At 44.7% G+C, this 19,877-nt stretch overlaps 1 protein-coding gene across 1 annotated transcript in view; it reads left to right on the top strand.

Moving 5' to 3' along the window:
* XRCC2 (X-ray repair cross complementing 2) overlaps positions 1-19,673 on the top strand; it is a 34,153-nt gene extending 14,480 nt beyond the window's left edge. Inside the window, exons 2-3 of the mRNA XM_010384058.1 lie at positions 6,063-6,144; positions 18,296-19,673. Of these exons, the coding sequence (XP_010382360.1) occupies positions 6,063-6,144; positions 18,296-19,017 (804 nt within the window). The 3' untranslated portion in view covers positions 19,018-19,673. The remainder of the gene's footprint in view (positions 1-6,062; positions 6,145-18,295) is intronic.
* Positions 19,674-19,877: the final 204 nt, after the last annotated feature.

Genomic DNA, 19,877 nt, shown 5'->3' with positions numbered 1-19,877 from the left:
TATACTCTTGCAGTCTTGTAGCCCAGTGGTTCTTATACATTGTAGTCTTAGGACTATAGAACACATTTAAAAATGGGAGATTCCACTGGGCATGGTGGCTCATGCTTGTAATCCCAGCACTTTGGGAGACTAAGGTGGGAGAACTGCTTGAGCCCAGGAGTTCGAGACCAGCCTGGACAACACAGGGAGACCCTGTCTCTGCAAAAAGTAAAAAAATTAACCGGGTGTGGTGGCACACACCGGTGGTCCCAGCTACTCAGGAGGCTGATATGCAAGGATCGCATGGGCCCAAGAGGTCACGGCTGCAGAGAGCCATGATGGCATCACTGCACTCCAGCCTGGGTGACAGAGCAAGACCCTGTCTCAAAAAAAAAAATTGAAGAATCTAAAGAGCTTTTGTTTATGTTATATGTGTCCATGAAACAGAAATTTAAATTTTTTTTTTTTTTTTTTTTTTGAGGCGGAGTCTCGCTCTGTCGCCCGGACTGGAGTGCAGTGGCCAGATCTCAGCTCACTGCAAGCTCCGCCTCCCGGGTTTACGCCATTCTCCTGCCTCAGCCTCCCGAGTAGCTGGGACTACAGGCGCCTGCCACCTCGCCTGGCTAGTTTTTGTATTTTTAGTAGAGACGGGGTTTCACCGTGTTAGCCAGGATGGTCTCGATCTCCGGACCTCGTGATCCGCCCGTCTCGGCCTCCCAAAGTGCTGGGATTACAGGCTTGAGCCACCGCGCCCGGCCTAGAAATTTAAATTTTTAAAATATTTACATTCATGTACAGTGACACACACATTGAATATTTTCATAAAACATATTTTTATGAAAAATAGCTGTATTTTTCTAAGAAAAAACTTAGAAAAGTGATGTCGTTTTACATATTTTCAAATCTTTTTAATATCTGGCTTAATAGAACTGGGTTCTTATGCAGTCTGTTATCATATGTTGATTGGGTTAAAGTACATGAAGAACATCTATCCTCTCAGAGAAAGTCACGTTGGGGAAGGGAGGAGTATTTTAAGACCTTTTCAGAGAATTATAGATATTCTTCTTGGTTACTGTACCAAACCTTGACAAGTAGTAGTTTTCCTAAAGGCTAACTATAATGTGGGATATAAAATCTTAAGACCTTGGCCAGGTGCAGTAGCTCACACCTGTAATTGCAGCACTTTGGGAGGCCAAGGCAGGTGGATCACTTGAGCCGAGGAGTTCGAGACCAGCCTGGGCAACATAGTGAGACCCTGTCTCCTAAAAATAACAAAAAATTAGCTGGACATAGTGGCACGAGCCTGTAGTCCAGCTACTTGGGAGGCCGAGGTGGGAGGATCACTTGAGACTGGGAGGTTGGGTGATGGGAGTAAGTTACACCCTGTCTCAAAAAAAAAAAAAAAAAGTCTGTCTTATAGTTGGAGTGAAATCTACCCAGGAATGATTTCATATCATGCATCTTTTGGATGGTTCACTGAGTTATGTGTTAGGCACAGTTCTCCAGAGGAGAAACACAACCACTAGGATACATGTAGATATATAAGAGGAAATTTATTATGGAAATTGGCTCACATTGTTACCAGGGCGGCAAGTCCAGTTGGGGTCCACAGTCCTCAGTTCTTGTCTTCTTGGAAGAAAGAATTCAGCCAAGACAGAAGTAGATTCAAGGCAGGAGTGAAGGTTTTTTGAAGTAACATTCACTTGGAAGAGACCAAATGGGCAACTTGAAATATTGAATGCCCCTATTTCCTGATCCTTCCTGGTCTCCTCTCATCCTTCTCCCTGGGTGGGCCGCTGGCTTATTGCCTCATGTGCAGTGACTTGCCAGCATCTGAAAGGGTCCACGGGTGCCATTTGGTGTTTGGAGTTCTGTGCATGCTTACGTAGGGCAATTTTCCCTTACTGGTCTAGTGCTCCCAGAGGAAGGTCATGTACTGGTCACACTCCACCATTTTGCTCCTTACTGCACATTCCTGGACATATTTGCTCAATTCCTAGGATCTTATCAGGAAGTTGTTGCCCATAAGTCCAAGATGTTTCCTGTTAGGAAATTTTCCCCTCCCTGGTGCCAGCTGCAACCAGTTATCATTCCTGAAGTGGCCACCTGGACATTCCTTGGGGCCTGTCCTGCCCCACTCACACCTGCCTGTCTACCTACTCTAACAGCGTGATGATGGAGGCCAAGAATTCCCAGACACACCAGCTGCAAGCTGGGGAACCAGAAAGCCTGTGGTGTAATTCAATCTGAGTCTGAAGGGCTGAGAGCCAGGAGGGCCCATGGTGGAACTCCCAGTCCAGGGCTTTAAAGGCTTGAGAATGGTGAAGGGTTGGGGGACAGGCAGCACTGGGGTAAGTCCCAGAATCAGGGGCTCCGATATCTGAGGGCAGGAGATGGGTGTCCCAGCTCAAGAAAAGAGGGATTGGAGGATTCCCGTCTGCATTGGTGAGGATAGATCCTCTTTAATCAGTCTACTGATTGAAATGCTCATGTCCTCCAGAAACACCCTCATGACACACCCAGAAATCATGCTTTACCAGCTATATGGGCATCTCTTAATCTAGTTGACACATACAATTAACCATCACAGCCACCTTCAGGCTTAATAAGTCTCTAGAAGAACTCAGAACTCAGTGAAAGCTGTTATGTTCATGGTTATGGTTTGCAACAGCAAAAGGATCCAGATTAAAATCAGCCAAGGGAAGAGACACAATAGGACAAAGTTCAGGAAGTTCCAAGCACAGAGCTTCCAGCGGTCCTCTCCCAGTGGAGTCATCAACAGTGCTAAATTCTCCCAGCAACAATGTGTGACAATAGACAGAATATTGGCAAGCAGGGAATCTCAGCTAAACTCTGATGTCCAAAGGTTTTATTGGGGCTCTGCCATGTGGACATAGTCAACTGCCTGCATAGCTGACCTTAGCGTCCAGCACCTCCAGGTTGGCCTGTCACTGCATGACCCAAAGCCCCCACCATAAATCATTCTTGTGTGGCCCAAGGTTCCCTTGTAAACAGACACTATTTTTTGGTGGGGGGTGGTAGGGGACAGGGTCTTGCTCTGTTGCCCAGCCTGGAGTGCAGTGGCACAATCTTGGTTCACTGCAGCCTCGACCTCCGGGACTCAAGCGATTCTTCTCTGTCCGCCTTCTGAGTAGCTGGGACTACAGGCGTATGCCACCATGCCCAGCCAATTTTTGTATTTTTTTGTAGAGACAGCGTTTCGCCATGTTTCCCAGGCTGGTCTTAAACTCCTGGGCTCAAGCGATCCTCCCACCTTGGCCTCCTGAAGTACTAGAATTACAGGCGCGAGCCACTGTGCCCTGCCCAAAGACACTTTTATCAGGCAAGACATTCCAAGGGTTCAGAATTACCGCTCAGGAGGCAAGGACAAAAACCAGACCTCCCTTTGGGCAAGGTTAAATTGTTCACTACACAATGTTTCTCATGTCATCACAAAGAATTTTTTTTTTTTTTTTTTTGAGGCGGAGTCTCGCTCTGTCGCCCAGGCTGGAGTGCAGTGGCCAGATCTCAGCTCACTGCAAGCTCCGCCTCCCGGGTTTACGCCATTCTCCTGCCTCAGCCTCCCGAGTAGCTGGGACTACAGGCGCCCGCCACCTCGCCCGGCTAGTTTTTGTATTTTTAGTAGAGACGGGGTTTCACCGTGTTAGCCAGGAAGGTCTCGATCTCCTGACCTCGTGATCCGCCCGTCTCGGCCTCCCAAAGTGCTGGGATTACAGGCGTGAGCCACCGCACCCGGCCACAAAGAATATTTTTAAAATATTTTTTAAAGTGTACTCAAGGGTCATGATTTAGTAAAACCAGTCTTTTTTTTTTTTTTTTTTTTTTTTTTTTTTTTTTTTTTACTTCATCAAAGACATTCTTACATAAAGCTAGTTTTGTTTGTTCTGCTTGAGTGCAGGTAGTGCTTGGCGATGTGTGCTAATACATTTCCACGCCACTGCCTTGATTATGCTAGCTGTCAGCAGGTACCCACTATTGCTTTTACGACCTTAGTGTCAAACTAGTCTTAATTTTTACTTTTTCTGTTTACGAAAATAGTTTCAGCCACAGTTATGCCCTCAGAACTTCTGCTCTAACTAAGCACCCTGTATCTTTACTTTGTTTTATGACATAAAGCAAGAGGACCGAGACTGCACATTCTTTGAGGGTAGGTTGCCATCTTCATCTTTGTAGTCAACATTTTACCTAGCACAGTGCTTCATATGCAGCAGAAATTCAGCGAACGCCTGTTAATGCATAGAACTTTTAATCACTTCAGGAAGTCTTTCCACAACTTGATTTGGTTTAAAAAAATGCAAATAAAAGGTGACTTTTTCTTCCCATTTGTGATAGATTTTTTTTCTTTTGTCATATAGAAGTGTTGTCAAATCTGTACTGATTCCCAAGAAACTTGAGAATCAGTTTTGATTCCCTGGAGACAGTTAAATCCTTCACCGAGGTTGCCGCCTGTGATCCTAATGACTTCTGTCATGGTGCAGACACTCCTCCTCCAGACTAGGGTGACAGACTCCAGCCCTCTCCACGTATGGTTTTACTCTCCTCACATCTGTTCCCTAGTAACCACCAAGATGGTCTGTTTGAAATGTGGATAGGCTGGGCACGGTGGCTCACGCCTGTAATCCTAGCAGATTGGGAGGCCGGTGGGGGCGGATTGTTTGAGGTCAGGAGTTTGAAACCAGCCTGGCCAACATGGTGAAACGCTGTCTCTACTAAAAATACAAAAAATTAGCCAGCTGTGGTGGTGGGCGCCTGTAATCCCAGCTACTCAGGAGGCTGAGGCAGGAGAATCACTTGAGCCCAGAAGGCAGAGGTTACAGTGAGCAGAGATCGCACCACTGAACTCCAGCCTGGGCAACAGGACAAGACTCTGCCTAAAAAAAAAAAAAAAAGGCGGATAATAAGCCAGGTACTCTTTTCACATATTTAATCCTCATCATCCTTACAAGGGAGGGTGCTGTTTGTTATCCTCACTTTACAGATGAGAAGCCTGAGGACCTCAGTAACCTAGCAGGTCTGGCTCTGGGGTCCCAGATGTCTCCTCTTAACTGTGTGCTAAATACTTCTCACTGCTTCGTGTCACACCTGTTGGCTGTTGTCTACAAGCCAAAGATAAGCTCCCAAACATAACATCTGAGCCCTTCCATGCTCTGACTTCTGCTCTTAGGGCTTCCCTGTGTGGTGCCTGTTGGGTGCTGCTACAGTCTCTAGGAGTTCAAATCTGCGCACAGCGTCCCTGCGCACAGTGCTGTTTATAGCCTCTGCACTGCGGCTGCTCCTGTCCCTGCTAGCAGGTCTGCTAGGCCTGCCTCTGCTCCTTTCACCTGGCAGAGTCTTACTTAGGAGAGAGCTCAGGTGGTGACTGCTCAAGGAAGTTCTCCTCCACCTTTCTCCTTTGTCCCCTTCCCCAGTGAAATGAAGAGCTCACAATGAATGGGGCAGACAAATGAAGGCAGGTAACTGTAACAAGTGTGGTAAGAATTACAGTGTGAAAGTTAATTATAAGGAAGGTAAAACTTTTGCCATAGCAGTTTGTCCTATATCCTAAACTAGACTATCCATTCCTTTGAGGGTACAGACTCATACTGTCGGTATTTGGTAGATAAACGAAAAGTAAATATCTGAAAAATAAGTAAACAACATTTCTCCTAAACTAGATTTCCTAGTTCATATTTTCTTCCAAATCCACAAAATTATGAACAATTTTTTTTTGAGATGGGGCCTCACTCTGTCGCCCAGGCCGCAACCTCTGCCTCTTGGGCTCAAGTGATCTTCCCACCTCAGCCTCCTGAGTCGCCGGGATTACAGTGTGTGCCACCATGCCCAGCTAATTTTTGTATTTTTTGTAGAGTTGGTTTCACCATGTTGCCCAGGCTGGTCTCAAACTGGACTCAAGCGATCTGCCCACCTTGGCCTCCCAAAGTGTTCGGATTACAGGTGTGAACCACAGCACCCAGCCTAAAGTTTTGAAATCTTACAGACTTTCGGAAAATGGTATAAATACAGATGTCTAGGATTTTCTATTTTTAAATAATGAGTTTTCCTTCTCTCTTTTCTTTTGTAAGCTCCTTGCCCGACTTGAAGGTAGAAGTTCCTTGAAAGAAATAGAACCAAATCTGTTTGCTGATGAAGATTCACCTGTGCATGGTAAAAATACAACCTTTATAAAAAATAGAAATGCAAATAAAGCTTTATAAAAGGATTTTTCACATCAGCTCCCATGTAGACACATACTCCTGCAAGAGGTTACGCAGGTTAAACTGTACAGCTGAAAAATGAGACACAAGTTGTGACAGGAAGCTTTTAAGCTTTCCTCACCGGTGTCAGACGAGAGAAGTTTGCTTCTCTGCAGTAAATCTTCAGAATCTGCCTTGACCTCTGTCTTACTCCCAACACACGCTATTTATGCAAGTCCTGCTATTATAGTTTATTTTGAAATTATTTTTCTTTAGAAGTTTGAGGAGTTATAGGGAAGTCCTTAGGTACCCAATTGTTCTCCTAGTATTTCTACAACAGGGAAAACTTACAAAGGGCATGTGCTTAGGTTGATTTTTTTTCTTTTAATGTAGTGGCTTCATAGAGATAAAATTCACCCACTTAAGTGTGCAGTTAAGTGATTTTTAGTATATTACACAGTTGTGCAACCATTACCACAACTGATTTTAGAGCATTTTATCTCCTCCTAAAGAAGCTCATTTCTAATCATTGTCATCTCCCTTGTTCCCCAGCTCTAGGCAACTACTAGTCTACTTTCTAACTATAGATTTGCCTTTTCTGGACACTTCGTATAACTGCAATCATGTAATATGTGATCTTCTGTGACTGGCCTCTTTTACTTTGAGTAATTTGCATTGTATAATTCATTGTCATCACATCATAACACATATTAGTAGTTCACTTTTTGTTAAATATTTCATTGCATGGGTATGCTTGTTGCTTATCCATTTGTCCGCGGATGGACATTTGGGTTGTTTGTATTTGCTGTCTGTTACGCATAATGCTGCTGTGGTTATCTGTGTACATGTTTTTCTGTGGATAGATGTTTTCAGTTCTATCGAGTAATACCTAGCATAGGCATTGCTAGGTCGTATGGCAATTCTACATTTAACCTTTTGAGAAACTGCCAGACTGTTTTCCAGAGGAGCTTCACATTTTATTTGCACCGTCATTGCATTGCCAACAATGCAGTGATGGTTCCAGTTCCCATATTCTGGGAATAATTGTTATTGTCTGTCTTTCTGATAATAGCCATCCTAGTCAGTAAGAAGTGTCATCTCTCTGTGGTTTTTGATTTACATTTTCCTCATGGCCAGTGATGTTGAGTATCTGCACAGGCTTATTGGCAAATTGTGTATCTTTGGAGAAACGTCAGATCCTTTGCTCGTTTAAAAAATCAGGTTATAGCCGAGCGCGGTGGCTCACGCCTGTGATCCCAGCACTTTTGGGAGGCTGAGGCAGGCGGATCACAAGGTCAGGAGTTCGAGACCAGCCTGGCCAAGAGACCAGCCTGGCCAATATGGTGAAACCCCATCTCTACTAAAAATGAAGTTTCCAACTGTTATTGTTGAATTGTCTGTTTCTCTCCTGAGTTTTATCATTTTTTGCTTTTGTATTTTGGGGCTTCATGTATTGTTAAGCACACATAACTTTTTATTTTGTCTTATTGCTGGTTGACCCATTTATCATTATAAAATGTTCTTCTCTGTCACTTCACATCCATTAGGAAGGCTACTATCAAAAATACAGGAAATAGCAAGTGTTAGCAAGGATGTGGAGAAACTGTAACCCTTTTGCACTGTCGGTAAGATTGTAGGCCGGGCGCGGTGGCTCAAGCCTGTAATCCCAGCACTTTGGGAGGCCGAGACGGGCGGATCACGAGGTCAGATCGAGACCAGCCTGGCTAACAGGGTGAAACCCCGTCTCTACTAAAAAATACAAAAAAAAACTAGCCGGGCGAGGTGGCGGGCGCCTGTAGTCCCAGCTACTCGGGAGGCTGAGGCAGGAGAATGGCGTGAACCCGGGAGGCGGAGCTTGCAGCGAGCTGAGATCCGGCCACTGCACTCCAGCCTGGGCGACAGAGCGAGACTCCGTCTCAAAAAAAAAAAAAAGAGATTGTAAAACGATGCGACCATTATGGAAAATAGTATGAAGGTTCCTCAAACAATTAAAAATAGAGCTACCGTATGAGCCCATAATCTCACCTCTGGGTATTCATCCAAAAAAATCAAAAGCAGGATCTTGGAGAAATATTTGCACACTCTTGTTTATAGCTGCACTATTCACAATAGCTAAGAGGTAAAACCAACCTAAATGTCCATCAGTGTACTTATAACGAATCCCTGAGGGGAAAAGTATCCATCAGTGGTTGAGTGGTATATGCAAAATGTGATATATACATGCAATTGATATATTATTCAGCCTTACAGAAGAAGGAAATTCTGTCACTTGCTACAACATGGATGAACCTTGAGGACATTGTGCTAAATGAAATAGGCCAGACAAAAAGACAAACTGCTTGATTCCATTTACATGTAGTTTCTAAGGTAGTTAAGGTAGTCAAATTCACAGAAAAGAAAGTAAAATGATAGTTACCAGGAGCTGCAGAGGTGGAGGAAGTGAGTCATTGTTTAATGGATGCAAAATGTGAGTTTTGCAAGATGGAAAAGTTGTGGAGTTCTGCTTCATTGCTTCACAGCAATGTGAATGTACTTCACACCGCTGAGCTGTACACTTCTGAATGGTTAAAGTAGGGGCCGGCCACGGTGGCTCACACCTGTAATCCCAGCACTTTGGGAGGCCGAGGTAGGTGGGACCTGAGGTCTGGAGTTGGAGACCAGCCTGGCCAACATGGTGAAACCCTGTCTCTACTAAAAATAGAAAAAACTAGCCGGGCGTGGTGGCGGGCGCCTGTAATCCCAGCTACTCGGGAGGCTGAGGCAGGAGAATGGCATGAACCTGAGAGGCAGAGGTTGCAGTGAGCTGAGATTGCACCACTGCACTCCAACCTGGGCAACAGAGCAAGACTCTGTCGCAAAAACAACTTCCTTCTTAAATCAGATAGATGAAAAAATAGTTACAAATATAAAAACACATTTATACTATCTTTTTTTTTTTTTTTTTTTAAGATGGAGCCTCACTCTGTTGCCCAGCCTGGAGTGCAGTGGTATGATCTTGGCTCACTGCAACCTCCACCTCCTGGGTTCAAGTGATTCTCCTGCCTCAGCCTCCCCAGTACCTGGGACTACAGGTGTGTGCCACCACACCTGGCTAATTTTTTATTTTTAGTAGAGACAGGGTTTCACTATGTTGGCCAGGCTGGTCTCAAACTCCTGACCTCAGGTGATCCACCCACCTTGGCCTCCCAAAGTGTTGGGATTACAGACATGAGCCACCACACGCAGCCTGTACTGTCTTTTATATTTACATAGATAGTTACATTTCCCTGTGCTTTTTATTTTCTCATTTGGATTTCAGGCACTGTCTAGTGTCCTTTCATGTAGCCTGAAGGACTCCCTTTAGTATTTCTTGTACAGCAGATTTGCTAACCCAAATTCTCCATAATAAAACACAAATGTTCCATCCTGGCTAACTAGGTGAAACCCCATCTCTACTAAAAATACAAAAAACTAGCCGGGCGAGGTGGCGGGCGCCTGTAGTCCCAGCTACTCGGGAGGCTGAGGCAGGAGAATGGCGTAAACCCGGGAGGCGGAGCTTGCAGTGAGCTGAGATCTGGCCACTGCACTCCAGACCGGGCGACAGAGCGAGACTCCAACTCAAAAAAATAAATAAATAAAAATAAATAAATAAATAAATAAATAAATAAATAAATAAATAAATAAAACACAAATTTTGATCAAGTACGTAAGACAAAAAACAGAATGGTCTTTGTACGCTCTCCATAGGGAAGGATATTAATAAGGTGAGCCTTATGAAACTGACATTAATATGTTAAAATGGGTTTGTGGAACAACTTCTACATTAGAATATTATATTATAGAAACATTGAAAAACAAAAAAGTTTACTGAAAACTACTGAAGATCCTGTAGCTGTAAAACTAGTTAGATGAGTCCTCCATTGGAACAACAGCAGATAGAAGACTGGGATTGTAAAGATTATTTGTCAACAATAGAAGTTTATCAGAACTCATTATAGAAAAGCTTAAGTTGAAGTAGTAAGAGATTTAGGGGTGATAGAGTCTCGATGCCATTGTAAACTTTTTTTTTGAGACAGATTCTTACTCTGTCTCATCTGTATTTTTAGTAGACATGGGATTTCACCATGTTGGCCGGGCTGGTCTTGAACCCCCAACCTCAGGTGATCCGTCCCCCTTGGCCTCCCAAAATTCTGGGATTACAGGTGTGAGCCACTGCACCCATCCGAACTTTTTTTAAATTTAAATTTAAATTTAATTTAATTTAATTTTAAATTCTAGGATACATGTGCAGAACGTGAAGGTTTGTTACATGGATAAACGCGTGCCATGGTGGTTGGCTGCACCTGTCAACCCATCACCTGGGTTACTTGTCTTAGCTGTTTGTCCTAATGCGCTCCCTTCCCCTCATGCCTTCGGCAGGCCCCGGTGTGTGTTACTCCCCTTCCTGTGTCCATGTGTTCTCATCCAAACGTTTCATTTTATTTTGTTTTATTTTATTTTTTATTTTTTATTTTATATTTATATTTTATATTTCATTTTTTATATTTTATATTATATTTTATTTTATAATTTATTTTTATTTTTATTTTGAGACAGAGCCTCACTCTGTCACCCAGGCTGGAGTGCAGCTTGATCTCTGCTCACTGCAACCTCAGCCTCCCAAGTAGCTGGAATTACTGGCGGGTGCTACCGTGCCCAGCTAAGTTTTTGTATTTTTAGTAGAGACAGGGTTTCAACATGTTGGCCAGGCTGGTCTTCACCTCAAGTGATCCACCCGTGTTGGCCTCCCAAAGTGCTGAGATTACAGGCATGAACCATTGTGCCCAGTGCCAAACTTTTCTTTTTGAGACAGGGTCTCACTCTTGTTGCCCAGGCTGGAGTGCAGTGGTGCAGTGACGGCTCACTGCAGCCTCGACCAACCCCGGGCTCAGGTAATCCTCCCACCTCTGCCTCCTTAATAGCTGGGACCACAGATGTGTGCCAACATACCCAAGTAATTTTTGTATATTTTGTAGAGATGGAGTTTTGCCATGTTGCCTAGGATGGTCTTGAACTCCTGGGCTCAAGCCATCTGCCCACCTCAGCCTCCCAAAATGCTGGGATTATGGGCGTGAACCACCACGTCCAACCTGTAAACATATTTTTAATGCTTTTTTGGATAGGAGTTATTCAGTACCATGTACCAATTCATTACTTCTTTACTTCTATAATGATTATAATCTGCAAATTCAACATATTTGTTATGTAGTTGGTAGGCTGGTACCAAGATGATAGATTTTTTGGCTTTTCCTTTCTTTTCCTGATTTTGAAGGATCTTCAGATTCATAACTCTTTCTGACAATCTGTTACCCAAACTCCTTACAGCGTTCTATTTGTAAGAGTAACTGTCAAGGCCAAATCATCCAGATTTTCTGATTTAGTTTAATATCTTCAAGTGCCAAACCTTAGGGATTTTTTTACTGCAAGTCGTCACGTTCCATACTTTGGCTGGACAAGCATCCTGTAGCAGCCACAGAAACATATGAGACGGTGACTTCAAGTACATTGAAAAGGACGATGTCCCTTCTGTAGGACATAATATTTGATTACAGGTTTTGATCTTGAGGATCAAACAGTAAATGTTTATAAAATCAGTAAAACTGATTTCAGTTCATCATTAAACTTATTTGTGAGGAATTTAGTTCAAGGACCTTAATAATAATTCATGTGTCTCTTGCAAGTTTGCAGTGTCTTCCCCGGTTGTTATAAATGCCTTTTTTATACCTGCTTTGCTATTAATGTGTAAAAGGAAAAGAGTATCTCTTAGGCAGGGATTTAACCTTCAACTTCTTTGCCTCAGTTTCACTGGGGGGGAATCTGCTCTGTCCTTGCTGTTACTCTAGAAGCAGTGAATGCCTAGGCTAGCCCCGTTGTCTCCTGTCTTCTGAGTATCTCAGTTTTAAAAGTTTGGTTCACAAAATAAGATGTTAAATGTGCTTTTGCGGACTACACAGTTAATGTTCCAAGGCCACTATTTTGGACAAACTCAGTGGTCTTTTCCCGCCATTTTTCATTGTCATGACTTTTCCGCTGCGTTTATTATTTAGTACTGTTTCATTTTCTTGAAACAGTCTCTTTTGCCCGGTAATGTTTTTCTTCCTGGTTTTCCTGTTAAGTTTCTGTTTTAGCTGTCTTCTAATGCCTCTTCTAACTGTGGATATATCTCAAAAACTTAGTTTTGGCCTCAATTTTAAGTCCATATGGCCCACCCATCCGAGAGATTTTTGTTTTTCTCTATTATTTCTATGTGGGTTGCCCCTAGACTGCCATGACCAGCCCTTATCAGCATCTTGAATCTTTGTGTTTGTTTTTGGGATGGAGTCTCACTCTGTCGCCCGGGCTGGGGGGCAGTGGCACGATCTCAGCTCACTGCACCTCCGCCTCCCAGATTCAAGCAATTCTCCTGTCTCAGCCTCCCAAGTAGCTGGGACTACAGGCGCGTACCACCTTGCCCAGCTAATTTTTATATTTTTAGTAGAAGCAGGGTTTCATCATGTTGGCCAGGCTGGCCTTGAACTCCTAACCTCAGGTGATCCACCTGCCTCATGCCTCAGCCTCCCAAAGTGCTGGGATTACAGGCGTGAGCTACCGCGCCTGGCTTACCATCTTAAATCTTATATCTTAGTGGCTGTAGGACATTTTCATTTTGTGACACCTAGAGATACATTAAAAAAACCCATACCGGCCGGGCGCGGTGGCTCACGCCTGTAATCCCAGCACTTTGGGAGACCGAGACGGGCGGATCACAAGGTCAGGAGATCGAGACCATCTTGGCTAACACGGTGAAACCCCGTCTCTACTAAAAGATACAAAAAACTAGCCGGGCGCGGTGGCGGGCGCCTGTAGTCCCAGCTACTCGGGAGGCTGAGGCAGGAGAATGGCCTGAACCCGGGAGGCGGAGCTTGCAGTGAGCTGAGATCACACCACTGCACTCCAGCCTGGGTGGCAGAGCAAGATTCTGTCTCAAAAAAAAAAAAAAAAAAAAAAAAAAAAAACCATACCATTTTGAAAGCTAAATTTTTGCTGGAATACTCAATGTGAATTATGTGAATTAAAAATTTCTACTTTGGGCTGGGTGGGATGATGCATGCCTGTAATTCTAGCACTTTGAGAGGCCGAGGTGGGTGGATCACTTGAACCCAGGAGTTTGAGATCAGCCTGGGCAACTCAGCAAGACTATCTCTACAAAAAAATACAAAAATTAGTCAGGCGTGGTGGCACAGACCTGTGGTCCCAGCTACTCAGGAGGCTGAGGTGGGAGGACGACTTAAGCCCAGGAGGGGGAGGTTGCAGTGAGCTGAAGTCACACTGCTACACTCTTGCCTGGGTGACAGAATAAGACCCTGTCTCAAAAAAAGTCTACTTTGTATCTATATTTGATGTGTGCAGGTACTTCCAAGCCTATCTTTCAGAAGAACTTTTAAATCACCATATTAGGTTTACCTGCTGTATTAGTCCAGTTTCACGCTGCTGATAAAGACGTACCCAAGACTGGGCAATTTACAAAAGAAAGAGGTTTAATTGGACTTACAGTTCCATGTGACTGGGGAGGCCTCACGATCCTGGCAGAAGGCAAGTCCCATCTGACATGGATGGCAGCAGGCAAAGAGAGCTTGTACAGGAAAATTCTCCCTTATCATAACCATCAGATCCCATGAGACTTACTCACTATCACGAGAACAGCACAGGAAAGACCTGCCCCCATGATTCAGTGACCCCCCACTGGGTCCCTCCCACAACATGTGGGAATTCGAATGAGATTTGGGTGGGGACACAGCCAAACCTATCACCTGCAGGACTGAGGCCCTCACCACGCTAAGTGTGAGACCCTGTGGTGTCTGGCAGCAGGACCCACACTGGGCAGTTTGCTTCTCTTGCTTTGCCTCCTATGTTGGTCCCTGTGTCAGCCCTGGTCTAGGACCTTCTTACCTGCTGAGCTCTGCCACCAAAGCCGCCACACACCCCACCTGTCGCTCCCTACCAGACCTGCTTCCATTTAAAATGCCAGTTTCACAATTGGCTTTTAGGCCCTTAACCCTCACAAACCAAAACTCATATTTTTATTCTTTAGATGTCTCTCATGAGGATCTTAAGAAGAAGGTAACTGGCCGGGCGCGGTGGCTCACGCCTGTAATCCCAGCACTTTGGGAGGCCGAGACGGGCGGATCACGAGGTCAGGAGATCAAGACCATCCTGGCTAACACGGTGAAACCCCATCTCTACTAAAAATACAAAAACTAGCCGGGCGAGGTGGTGGAGGCCTGTAGTCCCAGCTACTCGGGAGGCTGAGGCAGGAGAATGGTGTGAAGCCAGGAGGCGGAGCTTGCAGTGAGCCGAGATGACCCACCACTGCACTCCAGCCCTGGCGACAGAGCGAGACTCTGTCTCAAAAAAAAAAAAAAAAGTCGGCCGGGCGCGGTGGCTCAAGCCTGTAATCCCAGCTCTTTGGGAGGCCGAGACGGGCGGATCACGAGGTCAGGAGATCGAGACCATCCTGGCTAACATGGTGAAACCCCGTCTCTACTAAAAAATACAAAAAAAAAAAAAAACTAGCCGGGCGAGCTGGCGGGCGCCTGTAGTCCCAGCTACTCGGGAGGCTGAGGCAGGAGAATGGTGTAAACCCGGGAAGCGGAGCTTGCAGTGAGCTGAGATCCGGCCACTGCGCTCCAGCCTGGGCAACAGAGCGTGACTCCATCTCAAAAAAATAAAATAAAATAAAAATAAAAAAATAAAAAAAAAAGAAGAAGGTAACTGATGAAGCACATTCAGAAGATCCTGGGTTTTGTGCTGGGGACAGAATACTCAAGTCCCAACCTTAGAGAAGCTAACAGGAAATGTAATCAGGTAAATAGTCAGTGATTATATAGTATGATCCGTGTGATGATGGGAGACGACAGAGTTTGTTCTTTTCCCTACCTCAGTGTTATTAGGAGCAAACAGGACATGTCTGAAGCAGCCTGTTTAGGGCATGCAGTACTCTAGAAAGGTGAGTAGCTGTGGGGCAGCCTCCCTGGCTGCCTGTCTGGGAGCAGGAGAGGGAGGATTTGCTGTGGTCTGCTTCTTGGTTTCCCATCTGCGCTTCTGCATGGCCCCTCGTTCTCTATCACATCGGGCAGTCAAAGACGCTTGGTAGGAGTGGTGGGTTCAGTAACATAGTAAGAGAGGGCACACTGAACATCTGGGTGGAATACAGGTTTAGCTGCTATGTTAACTTTTAATTAGATGGACAGTTGTTAATATGAAAATAATTTTACTCCTTGAGCCTAGAATCTCTTTCTTTCTTTCTTTCTTTTTAGAGACAGGGTCTCCCTCTGTTGCCTGGGCTAGAGTGCGGTGACATGATCACGGCTCACTGTAGCCTCACCCTCACAGGCTCCCACTTCACCCTGAGTAGCTGAGACTGGGACTATAGGCACATGCCACCATGCCCAGCTATTACTTTTTAAAAATTTTTTGTAGAGGCAGGGTCTCCCTATGTTGCCCAGGCTGGTCATGAACTCCTGGGCTCAAGTGATCCTCCCACTTCAGCTTCCAAAGTGCTGGATTACAGACCTGAGCCACTGTGCCCAGCCATGTGTAGAATTCCTAAATCCAAAAAAGAAGTCTGTGAGAACTGATAACACACTGTGCTATAAGAAAGCCGAAGCCAGGTGTGGTGGCTCATGCCTGTAATCCCAGCACTTTGGGAGGCTGACACAGGCAGACCACTTGAGCCCAGGAGTTCAAGACCAGCCTGGGCAACATGGTAGAATCTAGTCTCTACAAGAAATACAAAAATTAGCCAGGCATGATGACACATGCCTGTAGTCCCAGCTACTTGAGAGGCTGAGGTGGAATCAGTTTTTAAAGTTCTTCTTAAGGTAAATTTAGAATTGCAAGTTGTATGTAAGATTATGGTAGAAATTTGGTGCAGTCTGGGCTCACTGCAGCCTCTACCTCCTGGGGTCAACTGACTCTCCAACCTCAGCCTCCCAATTAGCTGGGACTACTGATGCACACGACCATGGGTGGCTGTTTTTTGTTTTTGTTTTTTTTAATTGTAGTGTCGGGGTCTCACTATGTTGACCAGGCTGATATCTAACTCTTGGGCTCAAGTGACCCTCCTGCCTTGACCTCCCAAAGTGCTGGGAATTACAGGCCTGAGCTACTGTACCCAGCCTAGATTTCTTAAACATTATTTGTGAATACTCCAATTTACAACAGTTTGTTAAGAAGAAGAAGAAAGGCCGGGTACGGTGGTTCACACCTGTAATCCCAGCACTTTGGGAGGCTGAGGTGGGTGGATCACCTGCGTTCAGGAGTTTGAGACCAGCTTAGCCAACATGGCAAAACCCCGTCTCTACCAAAATACAAAAATTAGCTGGGGGTGGTAACGCACACCTGTAATCCCAGCTACTCGGGAGGCTGAGGCAGGAGAATTGCTTGAACCTGGGAGGCGAAAGTTGCAGTAAGCCAAGATTGCACCACTGCACTCCAGCCTAGGCAACAGAACAAGACTCCATCTCAAAAAAAAAACTAAAATTAATCATAAGAAACAAAGTAATTGAATTCTTTGTTTGTTTTTGTTTTTGTTTTTTGAGACGGAGTTTCGCTCTTGTCACCCAGGCTGGAGTGCAATGGCGTGATCTCAGCTCACTGCAACCTCTGTCTCCCGGGTTCAAGTGTTTCTCCTGCCTCAGCCTCCCAAGTAGCTGGGATTACAGGCGCCCGCCGCCACACCCAGCTAATTTATTGTATTTTTAGTAGGGTTTCACTATGTTAGCCAGGCTGATCTTGAACTCCTGACCTCAGGTGATCCGCCCGCCTCTACCTCCCAAAGTGCTGGGATTACAGGTGTGAGCCTCTGTGCCCAGCCCTTGAATTCTTGTATAGACCATCATTTGGTTGGGGATAATACTTGGCATTTTAACATAGTGTTTCCAATCAGGTAGTTCAGCCATACATTAATAATGACAAGCAAGAGTTGAATGCCACTGTTGAGTGCATTTTGAAAAGCTCTGGAAGCAAGGCAACTTCCCCAGTGTCGTTTGATTTAACTTGTGCTGTCCTCAATGAGTTATTTGAGCCTATAGAGAAGGAGAGTTGGAGTCTTTAATGTTCAGAGTAGTTGACTTTGATTTTTAATGCTAGGAAAATAATGTCTAATGCAGCTGGACATGGTTTCAAGAGATAATTCAAATAGCAAAGAATAACTGAAGGCAGTTTGGGAATGTGTAAGGTAGTTTTCAGTTGAAGGATGCTGTTGGCATTTAGGGCCTGAGAGCCATGGGCTCTTGCCTCAATAATGTGTGAAACCTCAAAATCCAGAATTGTTCACCCCATAACATCAGTAACATTGAGAAACCCTAATTAGGGAGTGCTTTCACCTGCAGGTCATAGACGTCCAACTTAGTGGCTTGCCCAGGTGGAGGCTTGTTTTCCTCACATCCTGAGTGGCACAGAGGCAGGCTGTGCGTGGCTGGTGGGGGCTCCGTATGCCCAGAGTCCTGGACACCTTCTGTCTTCCACGCCGCCATCCTGAGGGGGCGCTTTCATCCTCACTGCTTCCAGATGGCTGCTCCACCCCCACAGGAGGGCGCGGCAGGGCAGAAGGCGTCCCTGGATAGGAAAGAATCATCAGCAGAGAGCAGCCTGCATCTCACTGGTGACAGCTGTGTTACCTGGTCACCTTTTCAAAGGAGACCATGCAAAATAGTTTTAAAGTGGACACATTTCCCTCCTCATCAAATTAGGGTTTCATACTTTAGGAAGAGGGGAAGAATGGATATGGTGTAATCAACTACCACAAGTGGTGTGTACGGTAGTCATCAGATTTTTGAAAGGCCCTAGATCTGTGGCTCTTTATTTTCAAATCTCGCAAATGGAAGTGGAAGGGCATGTGAGCCTGGCCCAAGGAGAGTCCCCTAACCTCTTCCAGCCTTCTCACTGGGCTCTGGTTTCCTTGTTTATTGTGGTTGCTTGTACAGCTCCATTTTGGCAAAAGTGAATTTAGATTTTCTTTCACATTCCAGTAAATGTCTTTTTCAACTTTTTTGCAAACTTTGCATTTTGTAGCCTACCCTTGAGCTACTGCATTTTGACTGAGATTTTTAAATTTTACACAGGTGATGTTCTTGAATTTCATGGCTCAGAAGGAACAGGAAAAACAGAAATGCTTTATCACCTAACAGCACGATGTATACTTCCCAAATCAGAAGGTGGCCTGGAAGTAGAAGTCTTATTTATCGATACAGATTACCACTTTGATATGCTCCGGCTGGTTACAATTCTTGAGCACAGACTATCCCAAAGCTCTGAAGAAATAATCAAATACTGCCTGGGAAGATTTTTTTTGGTGTACTGCAGTAGTAGCACCCACTTACTTCTTACACTTTACTCACTAGAAAGTATGTTTTGTAGTCACCCGTCTCTCTGCCTTTTGATTTTGGATAGCCTGTCAGCTTTTTACTGGATAGACCGTGTCAATGGAGGAGAGAGTGTTAACTTACAGGAGTCTACTCTGAGGAAATGTTCTCAGTGCTTAGAGAAGCTTGTAAATGACTATCGCCTGGTTCTCTTTGCAACAACACAAACTATAATGCAGAAAGCCTCAAACTTGTCGGAAGAACCTTCTCATGCCTCTCGACGCCTGTGTGACGTGGACATAGACTACAGACCCTATCTCTGTAAGGCATGGCAGCAACTGGTGAAGCACAGGATGTTTTTCTCCAAACAAGATGATTCTCAAAGCAGCAACCAATTTTCATTAGTTTCACGTTGTTTAAAAAGTAACAGTTTAAAAAAACATTTTTTTATTATTGGAGAAAGTGGGGTTAAATTTTGTTGATATGTATCATAGAATAGTCTTTTGCAGGGTACTATGCAAACCTTAAAATTTTTCTTTCTCAAGACAGAGTCTCACTCTGTCTCCTAGGCTGGAGTGCAGTGGCACAATCATGGCTCACTGCAGCCTTAAAACTCCTGGCCTCAAGGGATCCTCCTATCTGTGCCTCCCAGAGTGCAGGGATTACAGGTGTGAGCCACTGCTCGCGGCCAAAAGTTTTCTTTTTTTTTTTTCTTTTTTTTTTTTGAGACAGAGTCTCACTCTGTTTCCCAGGCTGTTGGAGTGCAGTGGCACGATCTCGGCTTACTGCAACCTCTGCCTCCTGGGTTCAAGCGATTCTTCTGCCTCAGCCTCCCAAGTAGCTGGGATTACAGGCACCCACCACCACCCTGGCCTAATGTTTGTATTTTTAGTAGAGACAGGGTTTCACCATGTTGGCCAGGCTGGTCTCAAACTCCTGACCTCAAGTAATCCACCCGCCTCGGCCTCCCAAAGTGCTGGGATTGCAGGCCTGTGCCTGGCCCTAAAGTTTTAAACTCCAGGGGAATTAACTATTTCTTTACAGAATGGATTTGTTAAACTAGCACAGTAAAACTAAAGACTATTCTGTTTCTAGGCTGTTGAATCAACGTGATTTTAGCAATTAAACTTTGTATTAAGCTTGCTTTAAAAGGAAATAAATAATATATACATATATCTGCCTAAATAAAATGAACATGTTTAACTTTGTGTCACATTTTTGGAATTCAGTTAAGTCCTTTGTTGTTTAAGAAAGTTTACATGCATTTATTTATTTATTTTGAGATGGAGTCTTGTTCTGTCACCCAGGCTGGAGTGCAGTGGCGTGATCTTGGCCCACTGTA

Source organism: Rhinopithecus roxellana, chromosome 6 (genome assembly GCF_007565055.1).
Source record: "Rhinopithecus roxellana isolate Shanxi Qingling chromosome 6, ASM756505v1, whole genome shotgun sequence".
NCBI lineage: Eukaryota > Metazoa > Chordata > Mammalia > Primates > Cercopithecidae > Rhinopithecus > Rhinopithecus roxellana.
This window is presented reverse-complemented; position numbering and strand designations above follow the sequence as displayed.